The 23,575-nt window shown below is 46.8% G+C and overlaps 1 protein-coding gene across 1 annotated transcript in view; it reads left to right on the top strand.

Annotated features, from left to right (window-relative positions):
- The window catches only part of WDR82 (WD repeat domain 82), a 95,780-nt gene that overhangs the window by 43,272 nt on the left and 28,933 nt on the right, over window positions 1-23,575 (top strand). Inside the window, exons 3-6 of the mRNA XM_029599495.1 lie at window positions 6,110-6,176; window positions 6,970-7,069; window positions 21,073-21,189; window positions 22,039-22,194. Coding sequence (XP_029455355.1) covers window positions 6,110-6,176; window positions 6,970-7,069; window positions 21,073-21,189; window positions 22,039-22,194 — 440 coding nt within the window. The remainder of the gene's footprint in view (window positions 1-6,109; window positions 6,177-6,969; window positions 7,070-21,072; window positions 21,190-22,038; window positions 22,195-23,575) is intronic.

Here is a 23,575-nt window from a genome sequence, read left to right as displayed (position 1 = left end):
AGGGCTGGATGCGGGAGGAGGGGACATCCCTCCTCCACTCTTCCTGCCGAATTTGAGCCCTGTTAGCGGCTCCCAGTGTCTGCCTCCCTTTCAAGCTCTAACACCCCCCCCATGCGGGGGGGGGGGTGGCCTTAAAGGGGCAGCTTCCCTTTTCTTCCAAATTTGTGCTTTTAATGCACAAGGCGTTTTTGGAGGCCGAGCCTGAGTTGCAGGCTGAGGAGCCTCCGCCTGCGAAGGTGGCTAGGATTTCTGGGGGTTCCGATTCCTCCAGAGGGAGGATGGGCCGTGCGGATTTGGATCTCTCCTGGAACCCCGGCCTCTGATCCACCAGATTCCCCTTTGCTGGACCCTCTCCTTGTGGAAATTGATGGGGATGATGAGCCCACCCCATTTGAGGGGGATGACCCGAGGGTCCTCAGATTAAATGATCAAGCTCCTCCCTCCGAAATCTCTCATGTTCTGATGGAGCTCAGTATTGAGGCGCTGCAGCCGAGCTTGGAGGCTACCAAGGGGGATCCCGTTCTCTCGGGGCTTCGGACCCCTCCTAAAGCTTTTCCTTTTCAGCCTATGCTACTACAACTCGTGACCCGAGGCCAGCCTTTGGGTGGGGCTAGCCATGGAGAAGCTCTACCCGCTGCCAGACGAGTCCTTGGCTGTCCTTAGGTCCCAAAAGAGGACGCGGCCGTTTCAGCCATCACTAAGCGGACGACCATTCCGATTGCAGGGGCTGCCGCTCTTAAGGATCTTCAGGATAGGAAGCTGGAGGTCCTTCTTAAGAGGATTTTTGAGGTCTCTGCGCTTTGCGATAGGGCGGCAGTCTGCAGTAGCCTAATGCAAAGGGCGACTCTTCGTTGGGTGCAACAGTTGCTCACCGCTCAGGAGTTGCCTCCAGCGGAAGTGGAGGTGGCTGTGGCTTACACCACGGATGCCTTGTATGATCTTGGGGCGTCCTCGCACACTATGGCTTCGGCGGTCTCGGCTAGAAGGCTTCTGTGGCTCCGCAATGGGTCGGCCGATGTTTCCTCCAAGGCCCAGCTAGGCAATCTTCCCTTTAAAGGGAAATCCTTGTTCGGGGATGATCTGGAAGCCCTTATCAAATCCCTAGGGGAGAAAAAAAGTGTACAAGTTGCCGGAGGACAAGCCTCGAACCTCCAGGGCTTTTGGGTCGGCGCGCACTCTGTTCCGGGGACAGCACAAGTTTCGGCAGGGCTCCGGCCTTCACTCCACGTCAGCCGTCGACTTGGTCTCATTCCTTTTGCGGCAGCAGGCCTCTCTGTGATGGGGGTTCTCGGGGATCTTCCGGGGGCAAGTCCTCCCAATGAAGGTGTCCTGGCCCACTCCTCTGTTCCGGTGATAGGCGGCCACCTGTCTCTCTTCTTCAAGGAGTGAGTCAAGGTTACGTTGGACCAGTGGATTCTAAGCATCATTGAACACGGCTACACTTTGGATTTTGCACGCCCGTTGCGGGACCTGTTCTTGTCGCCCTGCGGGGCCCACGCGAAATGGACGGCGGTGACTCAAACCCTGGGAGCCATTGTCCCAGTCCCGCCGGAGGAGTTCAGGACCAGCAGATACTCCATATATTTCATGGTTCCCAAGAAGGAGGGCTCCTTCTGCCTGATCTTGGATCTGAAGAAGGTGAACAAAGCGCTTCGGGTACCCCGTTTTCGCATGGAAACTCTCCGCTCAGTCATTGCGGCCATCCACTCCGGTGAATATCTGGCTTCTTTAGACCTGACGGAAGCGTACTTCACATAGGGATCCGCAAACCGTATCTGCGGTTTCTCAGGTTCATGATTCTGGGCGAGCATTATCAGTTTTAGGCGCTCCGTTCGGATTGGCGACAGCTCCCTGCATCTTCAGCAAAGTAATGGTGGTAGTAGCTGCGGCTCTCAGGCGGGAGGGGATTTTGGTTCATCCCTATCTGGACGATTGGCTCATCCGTGCAAAGTCGGAGGAGCTTTGCAGGGCAGCGGTTCAGTCAGTAGTGGACCGGCTTCAATCCCTTGGTTAGGTCTTCAATTTTGCCAAGAGCCAATTAGTCCCGTCCCAGGTGCTGAACTTCTTGGGTGTTCAGTTCTACACATCGATCGGCAAGGTCTTTCTCATGCAGGAGCGAATCGACAAGTTAACGGCGCAGATCCGGCGGCTGTTATCTCTACCGCTACCCCGGGTTTGGGATTACTTGCATATGCTTGATTCTATGGCATCTACTCTACTGTTAGTCCCTTGGGCCTTTGCTCATATGAGACTCTTGCAGAGGGTGTTACTTTCTCGTTGGGACCCGAAGTCGGATGAGTTCCAGATCAGATTGCCGCTCTTGGAACCTGCCAGGTCCAGTCTCCATTGGTGTTTGATTCCGGCCCACGTGCAGTGCGGGATGGACCTGGAGGAGCCCCAGTGGGTGATTGTGACGACAGACGCCAGCCTCTCCGGCCGGGGTGCGGTTTGCCAATCGAGGCTTGTGCTGATGGACAGAGCAGCAGGCGAAAGGGTCCATAAATCGTTTGGAAACCAGGGCAGAACGTCTGGCATTGCGCAGTTTCCTTCCCCTGGTGAGCCGTCAGTCGGTGCGAGTATTGTCCAACAATGTGACAACAGTGGCTTACATCAATCGTCGGGGGGGAACAGTGGCTTACATCAAGTCGTCCAGTGGCATTGGAGGCCGACCTACTAATGCTCTGAGCAGAGCGCCATCTAGTCCGTCTAGCAGCTTCTCACATAACTGGAGTTGACAACGTTCAGGCGGATTTTCTCAGTCACCAGCATCTACATCCCGGAGAGTGGGAACTTTCCGAGGAGGCGATGCATCTTGTGACTCGCCTGGACCTGATGGCAACTCGGAGAAATGCGAAGGCGGCTTGATTCTTCAGTCGCAGGAGGGAACACGGGGCAGAACGTGTCGACACTCTGGTCCTGCCGTGGCCTTGCAACATTCTGCTGTACATCTTTCCTCCCTGGCCGTTGGTGTTATATCGAGGTGTTTGGTGGATTCTTAGGGGCAACAGTGATAGTGTCTCCCACAGGGAGGAGCCCCGTAGGGAACTGTAGCACCAGGCTAGACTCAGATGCACAAACACAGAGAATATATCTTTATTATGCAGCTTGTATGGTTCACCAGAGGTGGCAGTAGAGAGTGGATTAGATAGCAACAGTCTGTGATCCTCGGCGGAGGAGACCCGTCCCACAATGGTGGTATAAGGCCCCGATGCAGATATCCAATGAGGCACTGTAGGAGAGACAGACTGGCAGATGTTAGAACACACTCCCTTGTAGCTGAGTAGATAGAGTTCTCAATGAGCAGTAAAGAGAGGATAGGTAGCAATAGTCTGTGGTCCTCAGCAGAGGAGACCCATTCCACAATGGTGGTATAGGGCCCGATGTAGATGAACAAACTGGGAGAAGTAGTACTCACTCTCTGTAGCTGATAGGTGGAGTTCCAGCAGGTAGAAGAATTGGTAGCAGGCACCAGGATAGACACACAGGCCCTCGAGGAGCGAGTACCTGGATTCAGGATAGGCACCTGGAAATAAGCAAAGGGCCCCCGAGGAGTGGGTACCCAAGTTAGTAGAACCCCGGAGGGTGTAGAAAGCTTCCAGCAGAAGCAGGCAGAGCAGCTTCAGACCGGAACGAATCCAATCCGTTGCTAACTCGGCAAGAGTCAGCAAATGGGCAACCTTTTGAAGTAGGAAGCAGTGACGTCACTCGACGGGGACGCCCCCGAGGTTCGCGCCAACGCTGCTACAAGACGTAAGGCGTGCGCGCACCCTAGCAGGCCTCGGGTCAACATGGGGGGTCACCGCGCCAAAGCTGCTCTGGGGATGCGGCAAGGAGATGTTATGGACGCCATTCTCCCAAGGCTGGTGGAGCAGGCTGAAACAGATGAGGCATGTCGGGCGAAGCCGTCTGAGACCGATGGACGCTACAGTTGGTGGGCAAAGTCTTGCGAAGGATAGAGTCTCACATAGGCTCAGTCATTCTCGTGGCTCCGGAGTGGCCACAGTAGCCATGGTTTGCAGATCTGATCAACTTGGCAGTGGACGGTCCTCTTCGGCTCGGTCATGTACCAAATCTTCTTCGACAAGGTCCAGTATTTTTCGATCAAGTGGATCGCTTTTGTATAGCTGCTTGGCTTATGAGAGGCTGCATTTGAGGAAGAAAGGTTATACGGATTCGGTTATTTCCACCCTTCTGCAGGCATGAAAAACGTCTACTTCGCTCACCTATGTTCGAGTCTGGAAGGTTTTTGATTCCTGGTGTAGCGGGTTGAATGTGTCCCCATGGCACGCCTCAATTGTCCATATTCTGGCATTCTTACAGGAGAGTCTGAAAGGCTTGGCGTGCAGTTCTCTCAGGATTCACGTAGCGGCCCTGGGATGTTTGCGGGGGAAGATTGATAGGACATCCTTGGTGGCTCATCCGGATGTAACACGTTTCCTGAGAGGTGCTAAACATTTGAACCCTCCGGCTCGTCCAGTGTGTCCTTCTTGGAGTTTGAATCTGGTTCTCCATGGCTTGTGTGGTCTTCCGTTTGAACCTATGAAACAGGCCACCTTGAAAGACTTGACACTTAAGGCGATTTTCCTGGTAGCTATCACTTCGGCACAGCGCATCTCTGAGCTTCAAGCGTTGTCATGTAGGGAACCTTTTCTCCGGATTTCAGATTCAGGGATATCCCTTAGGACGGTGCCCCTCCTTTCTACCGAAGGTCGTGTTGGAGTTTCATTTGAATCAGACCGTGGAGTTGCCTTCCTTCACGGATTTGGATCAGAATTCCTCTCAGGCTCGCGACTTGTGAAGATTAGATATGTGGCGGATTCTGCTTCGCTATCTGGAGGTCACTAATGCTTTTCGTTTGTTTGATCATCTGTTGTCTTATGGGAGTGGTCCTAAGAAAGGACATAAGGCAACTAAAGCCACTATTGCCCGATGGTTGAAGGAAGCCATAACTTCGACATATATATGTCTTGGGCGCGCAGTACCGGATGGTTTAAAAGCACATTCAATCCGTTCTCAGGCGGCGTCTTGGGCGGAGAGTCAGTTTGTTTCGCCGCAGAAAATTTGCAGGAAATTTGCAGAGCGGCTACTTGGAAATCTTTACACACTTTTGCTAAGCATTACTGTTTGGACATTCGTGCTCCAGATGGCGACTGTTTTGGCAGTAGTGCTCTTTGAGCGGGACTCTCCAGGTCCCACCCCATTTAGGGCAGCTTGGGTACATCCCAGCGGTCTGGACTGATCCTGGTACGTACAGGGAAAGGAAAATTGGCTCTTACCTGCTAATCTTCATTCCTGTAGTACCAAGGATCAGTCCAGATGCCCGCCCATGGAATCTGGAGAGTCAGTTCGGTATAGTTTTCATTCTGCAGAATATTCTCAAGTGGACAGCATTCACATTGCATATGGAAGTACACCCTCCATGTACATAAGTTCCAGAAGTTATGCATTTTTTTCATTAAGTGGTTTGATATAGCCATTGGTTCTTATGTTGAGGTTATGATATGCTTCATTCTGCTATGGTATGGATTATACTGAAGGATCGCAGGTGGCACACCAGTTGAAGCCTTTCAGCTTTTTTCTCTGACTCCATCTGCTGGAAGGGGGAGACAATCCAGTGGTCTGGACTGATCCTTGGTACTACAGGAATGAAAATTAGCAGGTAAGAACCAATTTTCCTATGGTTCATTATATCAAATATTACAAACTTTAAAACTCGTAAATGTGAATTTTTAATGGCAAAACAGATATAAGCCCTTTTCTGTTTAGTTTTCAGAGGCACTTTCTGCGGGTCTGTGGTTCCCTTGATACTGTGATTCCTGTGACCCTCAGGTCTGTACGCCTTCAGCGGAATCCCGAGGCTCTGGTCGCTTTGTCTAGGTTATTCTCCAGTGTGATGTTCCAAGGCCCAGTGGGCGTGTGGCCCCTTTGTCCATGTACTTCCCTGAGCTCTCTGATCTCTGCATAATTCTCAGAGTAACACCTCTAATGACTAGTTCCTGGGTTCCTCAAGTCTGTGATCCCTTAATCAGTGTAGTCTTAGTATGAACTGCTTTGCAGCAGTGATTGCTCATAGTTTTGGTGTTCATGGTTTGTTTCTATGTCCTTACAGATACAATCAGATATCTTTCCCTCCATGACAATAAATACATCCGCTACTTCCCTGGACACAGCAAAAGGTGAGTTTGAGTTGTATGGACTAGATGCCAACAGGTTAGCGCTCTTGTTCTGACAGGTTGGCATCATGGCTGGGTTGGCAAATTAAATCAAATACAATAGAGAGTCACACGTAGCCCCAAAAATCAACAAAAGGAGCACAACAAAAATATTTCTATCAAAGTGGTAAGCCAGCAGAAACAAAGATGTATATACTAGTTACAATGCAAGGTGTCAGCAAGCCCATTGGTGTTTCCTGCATCTCATGGACCACCCCATCAGTTCGATAATTCACTTTGATTACTACCACAATTAATTTTTGAAACAGTTTTTTAAATGCATATAAAAAGATTGAAAACCACAACAGTCGAAAATTCCATTAAGTAAGCACCACAATAAATTTTTTAGTTGTGTCTTAGAAAAGAAAAAGAAACTGAAGGGAAAATGTTCATATTTACTTCTGTACATATTTTGGGCTGCTGTTACTCCATATTGTTTCAAAATCATATTTTTATTTTCAAATTTAATAAAAGTGCATCAGCAGACCCTTATCATTCAGAAAGGTAAGATTAATATTTGAGTATAGGAAAACATGTTATTAGCTATACAACTGATGGGAAAGAAAGCAAATCCTGTTGTTGCAGCTAATCTAATGGGTGTTCTATACAGGACATAGTTCAAAAATTGGAGAGAGGTTTACATGGGAATCGCAGCAGATTCTTTCTAAAATATTCATGTCATTGAACTCAGGATGGTTAAGTTGGTTACATGTCAGTTTCTCCAGTTTTTTCAGCATTTCCTTCTGATCCCTTGCAGGGTGGTTGCTTTGTCCATGTCACCTGTGGATGACACTTTCATTTCCGGCTCGCTTGACAAGACCATTCGACTCTGGGATCTCCGCTCTCCAAACTGTCAGGTGGGTGTTAGGGATTTCCATCTCTACAAGGTGATGGTTCTCAGGTGATGAGAGGAGGGGAGAAAGTTGGGGACAGACTGGAAGTTGGAGGGTGGAGAGCAGGTGGGGATAGGGAGCTTGGATAAAGGTAGAGGAGGAAAGGGTGGATTGATTAGAGAAGGAGCTCCTAACCTTTCAGGGAATGTGAACCCCTTTTTAGTCTCAAATGTTTGTGGACCGGGGGCACTATCCTGTGGCCAGCCAAGGTAGATGTGAGATTCGGAGACTCCTCACCCCTGATTGCTCAGTTCATCTGATAAAATTGCTCTGCCCTGACTTTTTACTACTTTTGGCTGCCTCATCGCTGACTAATACATTGGGATGGCGGCCAGACACAATACTGCAGATTTAAAACAATTTGCCTTTAACAAACAAGCCTTTGACTTCTCTAATGAAGATGGCGGGCAGGCCGCAGACAACCCTGGAGACCTCGCGTTGGAAAATACCGCGCTGGCTTCATCTTCCAACTCGAGCTCCACTGATTTATTAACCAGAGATGAGCTGAGGAGTTGGTTTTTAAAGCTCCGGGCTGATTTGGAACAACATAAACATCTCATTGCCTCCATTTCGGAGGCGAGGGAGGACTTAGTGGCTCTGGGCTTCCGCGTTGACGAGCTGGATGCTCGTGTGGACGGCCATGTAGACTCTATTAACAACTTAGTGACTCAACAGTAACTTCTGCAGAAGGAGATCATATCCTTTGCAGAAAAGCTTGAAGATCTGTAGAATCGCTCTCGGCGCTGCAATTTGAGAAATCCAAGGGGTGCCTGAAACCAATGCTTACAAAGACGTGATGGAAGTGGCTTTGAAAATCTGTACTTTCGTATTAACCTCTAACGCCACTGATGCCGCTATCAGTGACCTGTCTTCCCCCATGAAAATTGAGCGAGCCCATAGGGCATTGGGACCGAGACCTGATAACCGGGCTAGAGATATCATTCTGTACTTGCATAGCTTCCCAGCAAAAAACTTGCATCTATGAGGTAGCGAGGAAGCAAACCGAGAGGACTTGGGGAAGGACTCTCCATAGCTGTATTTCAAGACCTGGCGCCTGCTACACTTCGCAAGCGCTTCGAGATGCAGGACGTTACTCGGGCGCTGCGCACTGAACTAGTCCGCTACCATTAGACTTTCCCTTTTGGGCTAAATTTCACCATCAAAGGAACTATCCACTGGAAGGAATCTATTTTGGATGCGGTGAAAGCCTTCATAAGAACATAAGAAATTGCCATAGTAGGTCAAACCAAGGGTCCATAAAACCCAGCATCCTGTTTCCAACAGTGGCCAAATCAGGCTACAAGTACCCCAACACTAAGTAGATCCCATGCTACTGATGCCAGTAATAGCAGAAGTTATTCCCTAAGTCAGCTTGATTAATAGCAGTTAATAGACTTCTTCTCCAAGAACTTATCGAAACCTTTTTTAAACCCAGCTACACTAACTGCACTAACCACATCCTCTGGCAACAAAGTCCAGAGTTTAATTGTGTGTTGTGAAAGAATTTTATCAGATTACTTTTAAATGTGCTACTTGCTAGCTTCATGGAGTGCCTCCTAAATAACCGATTCACATCTTCCCATTCTAGACCTCTATCATATCCCACCTCAGCCACCTCTCTTCTCCAAGCTGAACAGCCCTAACTTCTTTAGCCTTCCCTCATAGGGGAGCTGTTCCATCCCCTTTATCATTTTGGTCGTCCTTCTTTGTACCTTCTCTAGTGCAACTATATCTTTTTTGAGATGCAGTGACCAGAACTGTACACAGTACTCAAGGTGTAGTCTCACCATGGAGCGATACAGAGGTATTATGACATTTTCCAGTTTATTCACCATTCCCTTCCTAATAATTCTTAACATTCTGTTTTGCTTTTTTGACTGCCGCAGCACACTGAGCCAACAATTTCAATGTATTATCCACTATGATGCCTAGATCTTTTTTCTGGGTGGTAACTCCTAATATGGAACCTAACATTGTGTAACTACAGCATGGATTATTTTTCCCTGTATGCAACAACTTGCACTTGTCCACATTAAATTTCATCTTCCAGTCTTGCAAGGTCCTTCTGCAATTCATCACAATCTGCTTGTGATTTAACTACTCTGAATAATTTTGTATCAACTACAAATTTGATAACCTCACTCGTCATAATCTTTTCCAGATCATTTATAAATATATTGAAAAGCACCAAGTAGAGATCCCTGAGGCACTCCATTGTTTACCCTTTTCCACTGAGAACATTGGCCATTTAATCCTACTCTGTTTCCTGTCTTTTAACCAGTTTCTAATCCACGAAAGGACATTGCCTCCTATCCCATGACATTTTAGTTTTCTTAGAAGTCCCCCATGACGGATTTTGTCAAATGCCTTCTGAAAATTCAAATACACTACATCTATCGGTTCAACTTTTATCCACGTGTTTATTAACTCCTTCAAAAAAATGAAGCAGATTCATGAGGCAAGACTTCCCTTGGGTAAATCCATGTTGACTGTGTTCCATTAAACCATGTCTTTCTATATGCTTTGTGATTTTGATCTTTAGAATAGTTTCTAGTATTTTTCCGGCACTGAAATCAGGCTCACTGACTTATCGTTTCCTGGATTGCTCCTGGAGCCCTTTTTTTAAATATTGGGGTTACATTGGCCACCCGCCAGTCTTCAGGTACAATGAATGGATTTTAATGATAGGTTACAAATTTTAACTAATAGATCTGAAATTTCATTTTTTAGTTCCTTCAGAACCCTGGGATGCATACAATTCATTTGCTACTCTTTAGTTTGTCAATCTGGCCTACTGCATCTACTAGGTCCCATACTGTAAAACTATGGCTCTTAATTGAACAAGCCCTAAAAGGATTGATGCCTTTGTCTGCACTTCTTTAGCAACCATGTTTCACATGGCATCCTCATAAGAGTCTCCCTTTAGCTCTCCAAAGAATGTTGTTGGTATGGTCCCGATGGAAGTCTAAACTAGTGGGCAATAGCTCTTATTTTTATCTCTCGCATTACTTTCATAATATATTTCTCTGTGGGCCTGCATTCTAAAGTGTTTTATAATTGGGAAAAGGCATGGGATAACTCGTGTAGGGCATCTTTTTTTTGTAATGGCAAATTTATGCTTATCAAGGCTATTTCAGCTAAGTACACAAGGAGACACAGAATTTCCTGGAATATGCTGAATTTCGGCATCTCCTCTTAGCATTACAGAAATCGTCAGCTCTACGGCAGGGGAGGTCACTATTTGAAACCTTTTGTGACCAGGGCTTAGTCTCTAAAGTTTATGGCCTTCTTAATGGGCGACTACCTGATTAGTTTTCCTTTATGCGCATGCAAGGGAGGTAGATTTGAGGGATAATTTGAGTATAGATGAATGGGACGATATTTTTTCTTGGGCTGGTAAATGTTCCATTTCTGCTAACATTCAAGAGAATTGTTATAAACTATTATTTTGGCAGCACCTAACTCCTGCTAGGCTTCATTGTATATATCCCTTGGTGACAGACCAATGCTGGAGAAATTGTGTGGCCATAGGTATCTATATTCATATCTGATGGCATTGTAAAAATATTGTGTCCTTTTGGTGACGAATTGCTGACTGGACATCGAGCATTGTGGGAGTGGGAGATATATACAATGCTTGTGGGAGTGGACAGTGGAGTGCCTCAGGGATCTGTATTGGGACCCTTACTTTTCAATATATTTATAAATGATCTGGAAAGAAATACGACGAGTGAGATAATCAAATTTGCAGATGACACAAAATTGTTCAGAGTAGTTAAATCACAAGCAGATTGTGATAAATTGCAGGAAGACCTTGTGAGACTGGAAAATTGGGCATCCAAATGGCAGATGAAATTTAATGTGGATAAAGTGCAAGGTGATGCATATAGGGAAAAATAACCCATGCTATAATTACCAATGTTGGGTTCCATATTAGGTGCTACAACCCAAGAAAGAGATCTAGGTGTCATAGTGGATAACACATTGAAATCGTTGGTACAGTGTGCTGCGGCAGTCAAAAAAGCAAACAGAATGTTGGGAATTATTAGAAAGGGAATGGTGAATAAAACGGAAAATGTCATAATGCCTCTGTATCGCTCCATGGTGAGACCGCACCTTGAATACTGTGTACAATTCTGGTCGCCGCATCTCAAAAAAGATATAATTGCGATGGAGAAGGTACAGAGAAGGGCTACCAAAATAAGGGGATGGAACAGCTCCCCTATGAGGAAAGACTAAAGAGGTTAGGACTTTTCAGCTTGGAGAAGAGACGACTGAGGGGGGATATGATAGAGGTGTTTAAAATCATGAGAGGTCTAGAACGGGTAGATGTGAATCGGTTATTTACTCTTTCGGATAGTAGAAAGACTAGGGGGGCACTCCATGAAGTTAGCATGGGGCTCATTTAAAACTAATCGGAGAAAGTTCTTTTTTACTCAACGCACAATTAAACTCTGGAATTTGTTGCCAGAGGATGTGGTTAGTGCAGTTAGTATAGCTGTGTTTAAAAAAGGATTGGATAAGTTCTTGGAGGAGAAGTCCATTACCTGCTATTAAGTTCACTTAGAGAATAGCCACTGCCATTAGCAATGGTTACATGGAATAGACTTAGTTTTTGGGTACTTGCCAGGTTCTTATGGCCTGGATTGGCCACTGTTGGAAACAGGATGCTGGGCTTGATGGACCCTTGGTCTGACCCAGTATGGCATTTTCTTATGTTCTTATGTTCTTCTTACATTCTGCTTGGGAAGCCTGTTGCAGGTACTGCTGTTCACAATCTGTGACTGTGCCAGCAAATTTCTGTCACAGCTAGGCGTGAGGTAGTATTGTTTTGGAAATGTTCTGATGCACCTACGTTTCAAGCTGTAGTTAATTGCCTATATAAGCTCTACCGTTTAGATTATTTCACAGCTCTGCTGTTTGAAACTTTTAAAGAAAATTTAGGACCCTCTGGATAAATGGTGTAGGTCTCAGGGCTTGAGTGCATAATTCACACATTACCGGATGATGATTTTTATGGTGTTTCTACTTGATAAGACTTATTAGTGTACATGGAGATGTATGATCTCTAGGTGACCCTTTGAAAGTTATCCTGGGTAATGTATATTGTACTACTTTTTGTTTTTTTGGTTTTTTTCCATATGTGCAGTTTGTTTTTCTGCATATGTTAAATTATGGTGTGTTAGTGGGTGGGTTAGGGATAAAAAAAAAATTGTGTGGATGGATATTTGTACTTTGTTTTACTGTTTTTTGCTTCTTTGCAACCATCCAATAAAAATTTCTAATTTCCTAGTGGATAGCCAGATAGACTCGGGACCAATGGGTTTATGCTCCCCTGCCAGCAGATGGAGACTGAGTCTGGTTTCAAAGCTGATGTCACCCTAGATACACCCCTGCAGTGACCTAAGCCCTTCCGTATTTCTATATTTCTCCATCTCCAGCAAATGTGGACATGCTTTCCCTATGGGGATTGCTATACCTTTTGGAAGAAGAAATTCTACTTTTAAATTGGAGAAAAGATTGAGCCCTGCTCTCATGTGATTTCTGAGATCCCTCAGCAGTGTGCCTTGGTCCAGTAGCTGGTTGCTGGCGTGGACTTTGCTGCTGAAGCAGCTGAAAGGGAACAGGTGCAGGAAGACTAGCACAGCGGTGACGGTCAAAGCCCTTTACCCCCGTAGCAGGAGACAATCTCTGTACTCAGCCAGTAAGCCCGGGTAAGTAAAAAAATAAAATAAAATATAAAAAAAAGAGAGAAGAGGATTTCCTCCCGACTCCCTGTTCAGAGTGCCATACCAACGTTGTTCCCCATCCCGTTGGGGTAAGGGGAAGTGAGCTTCTGAGCGGGTTGAGCGGCCCCCCCCCCCCCCCCCTCCGGCACCTACCCCAGTACCTCCTGGGCTAGGCATGGACCCGGCTGCCTTCTTTTGAGTGGAATTCCTTCAAGCCTTTGTACAGGCGCGCAATCTGCTACCTCCTTGCCCCTATCCAGACAGAACCTCAGCCAGTAAGCTCTCCCTCTCCCAGTCCTATCGGCAGACTTCGAGGCATGCCTAGACTCACCAAGGGTATCCCTGGCAGGGACCCGGATGGCACGGATGAAGAAAGAGGATCAATATTCCTTGAAAGATGGGGAAATCCCCCCCTGGTTTAGAAACATATCTGGACATGTTACAGTTTTTCCATAGAGGCAAATTGGCAGCCCTGGTTTCCCAGATCCTGAGGATGCTAGGAGTTCCTGGAGTGGACTCTGATTGAACCAAAGAAGAATCCCATTCTGATTTCCCTGCGGAAAGCTTCTTGCTACTTTCCAGTACTGGAAGCCATCGAGTCGTTGATTGACCTGGAATGGGATGCCCCTGAAAGCAAGTTTTAAAGGTGGATGAGCGTTAGAAGTTCTATACCCACGGATCCGACAGTAAGAGAACGTTTGCATTTCCCTGATGTGGATGTGCTGGTCTGTGCCATCTCTTAAGTGAACAACTATCCCAGTGGAGGGAGGAGCTGCCTTAAAGGATGCACACGATATGGCAGATGGAATCTATCCTTAAACAGGCTTTGATGCAATAGCAATGACCTTACAAATTGCTTCTTGTTGTGCCCTGGTAGCTCGTTTGTGCCTGCTCCTCTCTCAGGAGGAGGATGACTCGGGGGCAAATTCCAGAGTGGTTATGGAACCCACCGCTGTCTTTTTAGCTGATGCAGGCTCGGACTTACTCCGTACCTCAGCCAGAGGAATGGCCTCAGTGGTGGCAGCCAGAAGACAGCTATGGCAGAACTGGGAATCGCAGTCCCTTAGGAGGATCCCGCCCATGACACAGTGGACCCGGTTTTGGCGGGGCTGCGAGGTCCGGCGAAGACCTTTCCCTTTCCTGCTTTGGTTCAACAACTGATGATCTGAGAGTGGGATACTCCAGAAGTGGGCCTGTGGGTAGGAAGATCAATGGACAAGCTCTCTCTGTTGCTGGAGGAGACTCTTGAGCTGTTAAAGGTACCTATGGTGAAATCTTCGGTGTCAGCTGTCACCAAGAGAACAACCATTCTGGTGGCTGGGGCGGCAGCCCTAAAGATCCTCCAAGATCGAAAGCTAGAGTTTCAGCTTAAGTTCATTTTTGAAGTCTCAGCGCTTGGTATTCGAGCAGTGGTCTGCAGTAGCTTAATGCTCTGGGCGAGTCTGCAATGGGTGCAGCAGCTTCTGAGTTCGAGACCTTCCCCCACAGGAGGCGGCGCATTCGGAGCGCTTGGAGGCAGCAGTGGCCTATAGGGAAAATGCCCTGTATGATCTCCTGCGAACCTCCTCCCAGGACTATGGTGTCTGCCATTTCCACTCGGAGGCTTTTGTGGTTGCGCATTTCGGCGGCGGATGTTTCCTCCAAGGCCCAGCTCAGTACACTTCCTTTCAAAGGAAAGTTCCTCTTTGGTGAGGACTTGGAACAGCTGATCAAGTCCCTGGGGGAAGACAAACCTAAGGGGCCACTCTTGGTTTCGGGGTCAGAAGCGATTCCGTCAAAATAGACCTCCTGGTATGGGCCAAAGGCAAACCTCGGGGAGCTCTCAACCTCGGTCTCAGTCCTTTTGTGGCCAACTAGCGGGCCGAGATGCAGCCGGCCAGGGATCCCTCGCAGCCAAATCCTCTTAATGAAATGGCGCCGACCCATTCCTCCATCCCGGTTATAGGCGGACGGTTGTCCTTCTTTTACGAGGAATGGGTCAAGATAACGTTGGACCAGTGGGTTCTAGATTTCATTGCAACCGGTTACGCTTGAGAACTTGCTCGGCCTCTCCTGGTCCTCTTTGTAATCTCCCCTTGCAGTTCGCCGGTAAAGAAGGGAATAATCAAGCAGACCATCATCAAGCTGGAATGCCTGAGGGGCCATAGTTCCCATTCCCCAGGAGGAGTGGGGCACAGGACATTATTCCATTTATTTCGTGATGCTGAAGGAGGGTTCCTTCCGTTCAATCCTGGATCTGAAGAAGATAAACAGTTCCTCCAAAGTGTCTCACATTTTCAGATGGAGACCCTCCGCTCAGTCATTACAGCGGTGCGCAGAGGAGAGTTCTTGGCTTCCCTCGATCTGACGGAGGCATATCTGCACGTAGGCATCCACAGGGCTCACCATAGATTTCTTCGGTTCACAGCCCTCTGCTTGCATTTCTGGTTCTGTGCCCTTCCTTTCGGCCTAGTGACGGCTCCACGCACTTTCACCAAAGTGGTGGTGGTGGTAGCAGCAGCCCTTCGCAAGGAAGGGATTCTGGTCCACTCGTACGTGGACGACTGGCTCATTTAGGCGAAGTCAGTGGCCCTCTGCAAGCAAGCGGTGAAAACATTCTTGCAACATCTGCAGTTCCTCGGTTGGGTTGTCAGTCAGTCCAAGAGTCATCTTCATCCTGCTCAAGTCCTGGATTTCTTAGGGGCGTGGTTCAATACACATGTGGGCAAGGTCTTCCTGTTGGAAGAGAGAGCCGCCAAGCTGCAGGCACAAGTTCGGCTCCTAGCAGCGTCGCTGCCCAGAGTCTGGGATTATTTGCAGGTCCCTTGGCTCCATGGCATCCTCACTGGAGTTGGTTCTGTGGACCTTTGCTCAGATGAGGCCCTTGCAGAGAGCATTGCTGTCCCATTGGGATCCAGTATCTGAGGAGTTTCATGTCCCCTTGCCTCTCACCGAATCCGCCAGGTCCAGTCTTGGCTGGTGGCTTGTTCAGGACCACCTGAGGTCTTGTGGAGCGGCTCTTAGAAGAGCCAGAAAGCATCCAAATCATCTATAGCCCGCTGGTTGAAAGAGGCCATTGCTTCTGCTTACATTTGTCGTGGGTGGTCTGTCCCAGAGGGTTTGAAAGCGCATTCGACTAGGTCGCAAGCGGCTTCCTGGGCGGAAAGTCATTGGGTTTCGCCGCAGGAAATTTGCAGGGCGGCGACCTGGAAGCTGCTGCATACCTTTTCCAGACATTACCATTTGGATGTCCAGGCTTCGGACGTCGTCAACTTCGGTGGCAGCGTCATCCGAGAGGGACTTTTGAGGTCCCACCCTAATTAGGGGAGCTTGGATACATCCCAGCAGTCTGGACTGATCCAGGTACATACAGGAAAAGTAAAATTAATTCTTACCTGATAATTTTTGTTCCTGTAGTACCATGGATCAGTCCAGATGCCCGCCCATAAGGGTGTTCAGTCTTAAGAGAGTCCGCTTGAGCTATCACTGCAGTCTTTTCTTCTGGTTATTTTTCAGACCGAAGGAGGGTACGGGTTTTCCTTATCCTACGCAGAGAGTTCCCTTGTATATAGTTTAATTGGAGTTCTTCCTTGTCCTTTGCTTGACATGCCTGTTCAATTGTTAAATATTTCTGCTTGGGAATTCTTCATACTGAGGAGCTGCAGGTAGCACACAGGTTAAGAGCGGGTGCTCTCAAAGTTTTTCTCTGTCTCCATCTGCTGGAAGGGAGGCAAAACCCAGCAGTCTGGACTGCCCCATGGTACTACTGGAACAAAAATTATCAGGTAAAAACTAATTTTCCTTTTCAGAATCTGTCCGAAAGGAGGACAACCTGTTTATCCTTCACGGTGGCAGGAAGCAGGATGAACCAGCTTCACAGTCTACCATAATTTGCTGGATTAAGGAGGTGGTCACAGGAGCCTATGTGGAGGCAGGAAAGCCATTACTCCTTCAGGTTAAAGCTAGACTGCTATCTCCCGTTGACATCTGCAAAGCAGTGACATGGTCCTCCTTGCACGCTTTCTCCAGGTTTTATCGCCTGGACGTTCAGGCCCGGGAGGACGCAGCCTTTGCAAAAGGCAGTGTTAACTGGACCATGTCAGCCTCCCACCTTGATCGGGAGTAGCTTTTGTACATCCCATTTGTCCTGAGTCCATCTGGCTATACGCTAGGAAATGGAGAAATTACTTACGTGATAATTTCGTTTTTTTTAGTGTAGACAAATGGACTCAGGACAAATGTCCCTGCTTCAGGAGCTTGGTTGGGTTGTGAACATGGACAAGCAGTCTCAAGTCAGTCTTTAGAATATCTGGGGGTCTGGTTCGACACCAAACACGACTAGGTCCTCCTTCCACCCTCAAGGATAAGGAAGATGTGTCAAGTGCACCAGTTGATGAACACCATCGCCTCAGGGTGTGGAAGTAGTACCGTGGGCAAGGGCACACATGCATCCACTCCAACACCCCTGCTGTCACATTGGAATCCGCTGTCCCAGGACTATGTAATTCACCTACCAATGGAAGTATGTTCTCGACTTCAGTGGTGGCTGCAGGAAGCTAACTTGAGCAAGGATATAAGCCTGTCCCCTCTGGAATGGCTAGTTCTCACAACGTACGCGAGCCTCCAGGGATCAGGCGCTCCCTGTCAGGAACTGGCAACCTAGGGGTGCTGGAACATAAACCACCTGGAAGCCCGAGCAGTCAGATTAGCATGTCTACAGTTCAGCTTCAGGGTCAGGCAGTCTGCTTGATGTCGGACAACACAACAACGGTAACCTACATCAACCGCCAGGTAGGAACCAAGAGCCAGCAAGTGTCCCTGGAAATAGACCCCCTTATGGAATGGACGGAATTGAACCTATGGATGATCTCAACCTCCCACATTGCAGGAAAAGACAACGTCAGAGCAGGCTTCCTAAACAGAGAGAGTCTAAATCCAGGAAAATGGATGTTGTTGACCAGAGCCTTTCAGCTGCTGGTAGATTGCTGGGTCCTCCCATCCATCAACCTGCTGGCCTCATCTCACAATGCGAAGGTCTCCTGATTCTTCAGTCGCAGAAGAGATCAGCAGTCTCTGGGGATCGTCGCCCTTGTTCAGGTCTGGCCAGGGAAGGACCTGCTGTACACCTTCCCTCCGTGGCCCCTGCTGGGCAAGGTCATTCTCAAGATTGAGCACCACAGGGGACTAGTCCTTCTAGTGGCTCTAGATTGGCCCAGATGCCCCTGGTATGCAGACATGTGGAGACTTATGGTGGACACCCCCCTGTGCCTTCCTCCGCACAGGGGCCTGCTCCAACAAGGTCCGATCCTTCACGAGGACCCGACTCTGTTTTGTCTTATGGTCTGACCCTTGAGAGGGTTCGCCTGAGGAAGCTTGGATATTGGGCAGCAGTGATTTCTACCTTGCTCCGCGCACAGAAGTTCTCTATGTCCTTAGCGTATATGCGGATCTGGAGAATATTTGAGGCCTGGGGCAAGGAACGCGGGGCTTTCCCCCCCCATATGACCAAAATTTCTATGGTTCTGGAATTTTTATAGAAAGGCCTGAATAAAGGGTTGTCCTTTAACTCCTTGAAGGTCCAGGTAGCGGCTCTCTCCTGTTTTCAGAGGCGAGGTGAACGGAACCTGCCTTTTGTCGCATCTGGACTTGGCCCGTTTCCTAAAAGGGTTTAAACACCTTCGACCTGCCTTACGGTGCCTGGTTCCCCTGTGGAGTCTTAACCTAGTGTTTGGAATTTTTGGGAGGGCCTTCCTTTCGGCCGCTGCGTAGCCTATCCCTGTGCCTGTTTACATTGAAGACTGTGTTCTTGGTGGCGATATGCTCGGCTCGTCACATCTCTGAACTACAGGCATTGTTGTGTCTTGAACCATTCCTCCGGATAACTCCAGGAGTGCTACAGCTTCGCACCGTTCCTTCCTTCTTACCTAAGATAGTCTCGGAGTTTCACTTGAATCAGTCCATTTCTTTACTGTCCTTAGATGGACTCAAGGACACGGAAGACTACTGCCTCCTCCGCCATTTAAACGTCAGTAGGCTTTTAGTGTGGTATAACACAAACAATGTTGTTACCAACAAGGGAGATATTACATCAAAATAGAATAGTTATACATCACATCAAATATGCAAGGAAATAAAGAAAAAAATAAATTCTCCCATATAATAAATAACAAGGAGGTGGGGGATCCCTAGAGTGCAATTAGAGTGATACATTATAATACCAAAAAAAGAAATAGCAGGAGTTCTCCAAGCCATAAATCAAACGCCCCTCATATTGAGTGCTATTAGATGTGAGCATTTATAAAAGATCTCAATTGCAACGGTTCAAAAAAGACATATTTTGCATTCTGATATTTTACAATACGTTTGCATGGATAACGTAAGATAAATTGAATTCCACATGTCAACGCTTTTGCTCTCATACAGGCCGATACAGTAAAAATCATGGGAGAGCGGGTGAGTGCCTGCTCTTCCGGCGTGCGCACAGGCCACTCTTCTGTGCGCGCGATTTAGTATTTAAATGAGGGCCCGCGGTAAAAAGAGGCGCTAGGGACACTAGCGCATCCCTAGTGCCTCTTTTTTGACAGGAGCGGCGGCTGTCAGCGAGTTTGACAGCCGGTGCTCAATTTTGCCGGCGTCTGTTCTCAAACCCGCTGACAGCCACGGATTCGGAAATCGGATGCCGGCAAAATTGAGCGTCCGGTTTTCAAGCCGCGGGCTGATTTCAAATTTTTTTTTATTTATTATTTTTTACTTTTGGGACCTCCAACTTAATATCACCATGATATTAAGTCAGAGGGTGTACAGAAAAGCAGTTTTTACTCCTTTTCTGTACATTTTCCCGGTGCCGGCAGAAGTTAACGCCTACCTTTGGGTAGGCACTAATTTCTGAAAGTAAAATGTGCGGCTTGGCTGCACATTTTACTTACTGAATCGCGTGGGAATAACTAATAGGGCCATCAACATGCATTTGCATGTTGCAGGCGCTATTAGTTTCAGGGGGTTGGATGCACGTTTTCGACGCGCTTTTACCCCATACTGAATAAGGGGTAAAACTAGTGCATCGAAAATGGAGCGCACTGTACTGTATCGGCCTGATAGATAGAAACTTGTTCCTGTGTGGCCCTTGTCACATCAGGATATATCCACTCCTTTTGGCTATGAAATATGGATTACCTAAGACCAAGATTTCGATCATGTTTAAATGCAAAGGAAATAACTAAAGTAGCCTTTGTTGTATCTCAGTTTCTTGCGTCAGTTCCAATAATTCTGTGATATTCAGAGAGCGTTGATCTTGATTTTCCAATCTGGATATATCTAAAGAAGACTAGCTTTTATAGAGGTGGGAGTAGCTTTTGTACATCCCATTGGTCCTAAGTCCATCTGGCTACACTCTAGGAAATGGAGAAATTACTTACCTGATAATTTCGTTTTCCTTAGTGTAGACAGATGGACTCAGTATCCCGCCCACGGCTGCCCAAGAACGGTGCCATGAAATCGCCCATGAGGTGAATCTCGATTCCAAGAGGTTACAGGTAAGCTGTTACCCGATCCCTAGATCAGGGCATCTATAATCTTGCTGGCATTCAGCGCTTATGTTTGCTTGAGTACAGTCACAGTTATCTGTGTTTTAGTCAAGTTTTTCAATACTATGTCCACAATGGCTTTTTAAGAGAATACTAGAGGGCTGAGGTCACTGCAGGGGTATATCTAGTTAGCTTTGAAATCTGACTCCATCTCCATCTGCTAGCAGGGGAGCAAATAACCCTTTGGACCTGAGTCCATCTGGCTACACTTAAGAAAACAAAATAATCAGGTAAGTAATTTCTCCATTCTCTGTCGATGTTCCTCCTGGCCTGCAGCAACGTGAGGTGGTTTCTGGGGCAGGAATTGGTCCTATTCTCACTCTCCTGGCCTGTAGCAGCAGCCCAGCTTAATTTTCTTGCACCCCTTTTGGTGGAGCCTCCGGGATGGTTGGGAACCACTCGACTCAAGAAACAGATTGAGCTTCATGTATTCTCTTAATAAATATATTTTTGAGAAGAATGGGAGAGCAAGGCTATTTATTTGCAAGTTAATTTTTGCAACCAGGTAACTATTCAGTTCATAATTTTGAGAATGATGGGCTGCCAATTATTTAGCTACTGTTTGTGATGCTTCAGCATATGTTTGTGTTGTCAGTCTAGCATATGTATTTTATTCAGGGGCTTGGCTTCTTTAGCATTGTCTATTCACAGAGCCTTTTTTAATTCAATTTCCCAGGGTCTCATGCATCTCCTAGGGAAGCCAGTTTGTTCCTTTGACCCTGAAGGTCTCATTTTTGCAGCTGGTATCAATTCTGAAATGGTGAAACTTTATGATCTTCGCTCTTTTGACAAGGTAATGTGTCCTTATGAGGGGTGATGAAGAAGTGTTTACTTTTTTGTGGTGCAGCTAGAACATCTTACTATGTTAAGGCCTCACTGAATTTAGTATAAGATATTAAAGAACCATTTTACACCTTATACACTGTAGATTATGGCCATTTAGCTGTTCCCCACCAAGTAAGATTTGCTTACTGAAAACAAGAAATTGTGCTTTTTCATATGTGATCCCTTGAGTGCAAAATTCCCTATCAAGATAAGTTAGATTGCTGAGGGATGACTTTATTTTCAGATGGGTGGTTACAACTTGACTATTTCAGAACGTATTTGGAAAAGTGGTTAGGATGAGGTTAAAAATCTATTTTTATATTTCTAATCACTTATTTGCTGCTTTTTATTACAATTGTTATGATTTTATTACAATTGTTATGATGGCCTATCTAAAGTATGCTAATTTTATGCATCATAAGTTTTGTTTACTGTGCTACTGTTATCTGTTCCTTGCCCTTTTCTGGTTTGGAAAGAGAAGAAAAAAAAAACACTACCAATGAATGCAGTGCTGTAGTCTTAGATGGTCTAAAAACCTAATCCCAGTCTAAGCGAAGAAAGATTAAGGAAGACCACAGAGATCTGTTACTGTTTATTCGGTGTCTGTGCTGGAAAGTGGTCTGGACCTTGGTTTGCACTAACCTGGGTTAATTTTTGTTAAATCAGAATGCTTATAAAAGTGAAACTTGTAGATAAATTTTTACCCATCTCGTGCTTGGTGCAGGAGCTAGGATGTCTGTACACTGAGGACATTTTCTGAATGCTAAATGCCCCTGTCTCATCTGAGGTTTTCTTTGTTTTTGTTTTTCCTTTAAAGGGTCCATTTGCTACATTTAAGATGCAATATGACCGGACCTGTGAGTGGACAGGTTTGAAATTTAGCAATGACGGAAAATTAATCTTGATTGCGACCAATGGAGGCTTTATTCGTCTGATTGATGCCTTCAAAGGGGTTGTGTTGCACACATTTGCGGTAAGCATCCTCTGTAGATCTTCTGTTTTCAGGTAAATTGTCTCTTCAGTTGTGCAATACTCATAATTCTCCTAGGATAAGCAGGATGTCCTCACCAGTCCTCATCCTGGTGACATCATCAGATGGAGCCCGGCATGGAACTTTGATCTCAAAGATTCTAGAGCTTTCAGCATGCCCTACTGAGCATGTGCAGCTGTAGTCATCACCCTGTCCCCTAGGCAGAGTCCCTCAGTCCATGATATAGCTAATACATGGAGAAACCAACTCCCAGGGGAGGCAGGAGGGTTTTGTGAGGACTAACATCCTGCTGTCCTAAGAGAACACCTGTTCCAGGTAAGCAACTCTGCTTTCTCCTAGGACAGGCAAGATGTTAGTTCTCACACATGGGTGAATACCAAGCTACAGGCTGTCCGAGCAGGACAAAGCGGTAAACCGCATAGTGCTGGAGCAGTACCACCATCCTTCGCCTGTGAGGCAGCTGACCCACCAGGCTGGAGAAGAGTTGGATTCTACAAAGAAAGCCAAGAAAAAGACTGAGACAAAAATCCCCATGGATATGTTCTGCCCATTTCATGAGAGCATCTATTTCCACAGACACATGGTGACTACTGCCTCTGCCTTGATAATTTATAAAGGTGACTGTGGTGACCTTGTCTGACATACCCTTACCACTCGTCCTGTCAGCTGCTCAATGAACCATAAGCATACCAAGTGTCCTGTACAAGCTTCCAATCGATTGACTGTCCCCTGTCTATTTGTGAGCATCTACTATTCTGGGGCCTCCATTATTGGCTTGTAATTCCACTTGTGCCACTACCTTTACCTAATTTAAGATTTTACTGTTGAATAATATGTCCATTGACTATTATAGTTATTTATTCAGATACTTATTAACTATCTTTAGTTGTGATTTATACGTTTTTTTTTTCCTTATCGTCCATGCCAGACCAGTCCAGACAAGTGGGTTATATTCTTCTGCCAGCAGATGGAGGGACAGAAAAAAGCTCAAAGCTGACTTTACTCGCTCTATAAAGGTCTGGTGCTGCCATCAACTCTTCAGTATTTTTCTGTCTCCAAAGATGGTACAGAAGGGTTGACTAGTGCTGCAGCTTAGAGTAGGACTGCTCCTGGTGAGGCTTTAGGCCAATTTCTTGATGGAGCCTATATTGATGGAGATATTGTAGTGACTGTCCTGTTGGACTGATTCTCCTTTCCCCCTTGAACTGTCTCAGTTTGGTCAGAGTTCACACCAGTTACGCACTGGGTAGACTCCAGGGTCTTTGTTCCCTTGGTGAGACAAGCAGCAGGAATGGAGCACAGGGCTCCCAGGTCAACAGTCTTTTGGACTGATTTCCCTGGTAGAATAGGCGCCTAGGGCAAC

This window comes from Rhinatrema bivittatum, chromosome 4 (genome assembly GCF_901001135.1).
Source record: "Rhinatrema bivittatum chromosome 4, aRhiBiv1.1, whole genome shotgun sequence".
Classification (NCBI taxonomy): Eukaryota; Metazoa; Chordata; class Amphibia; order Gymnophiona; family Rhinatrematidae; genus Rhinatrema; species Rhinatrema bivittatum.
The sequence above is the reverse complement of the archived record's forward strand: the minus strand, read 5'-3'. Positions and strand labels throughout refer to the sequence as shown.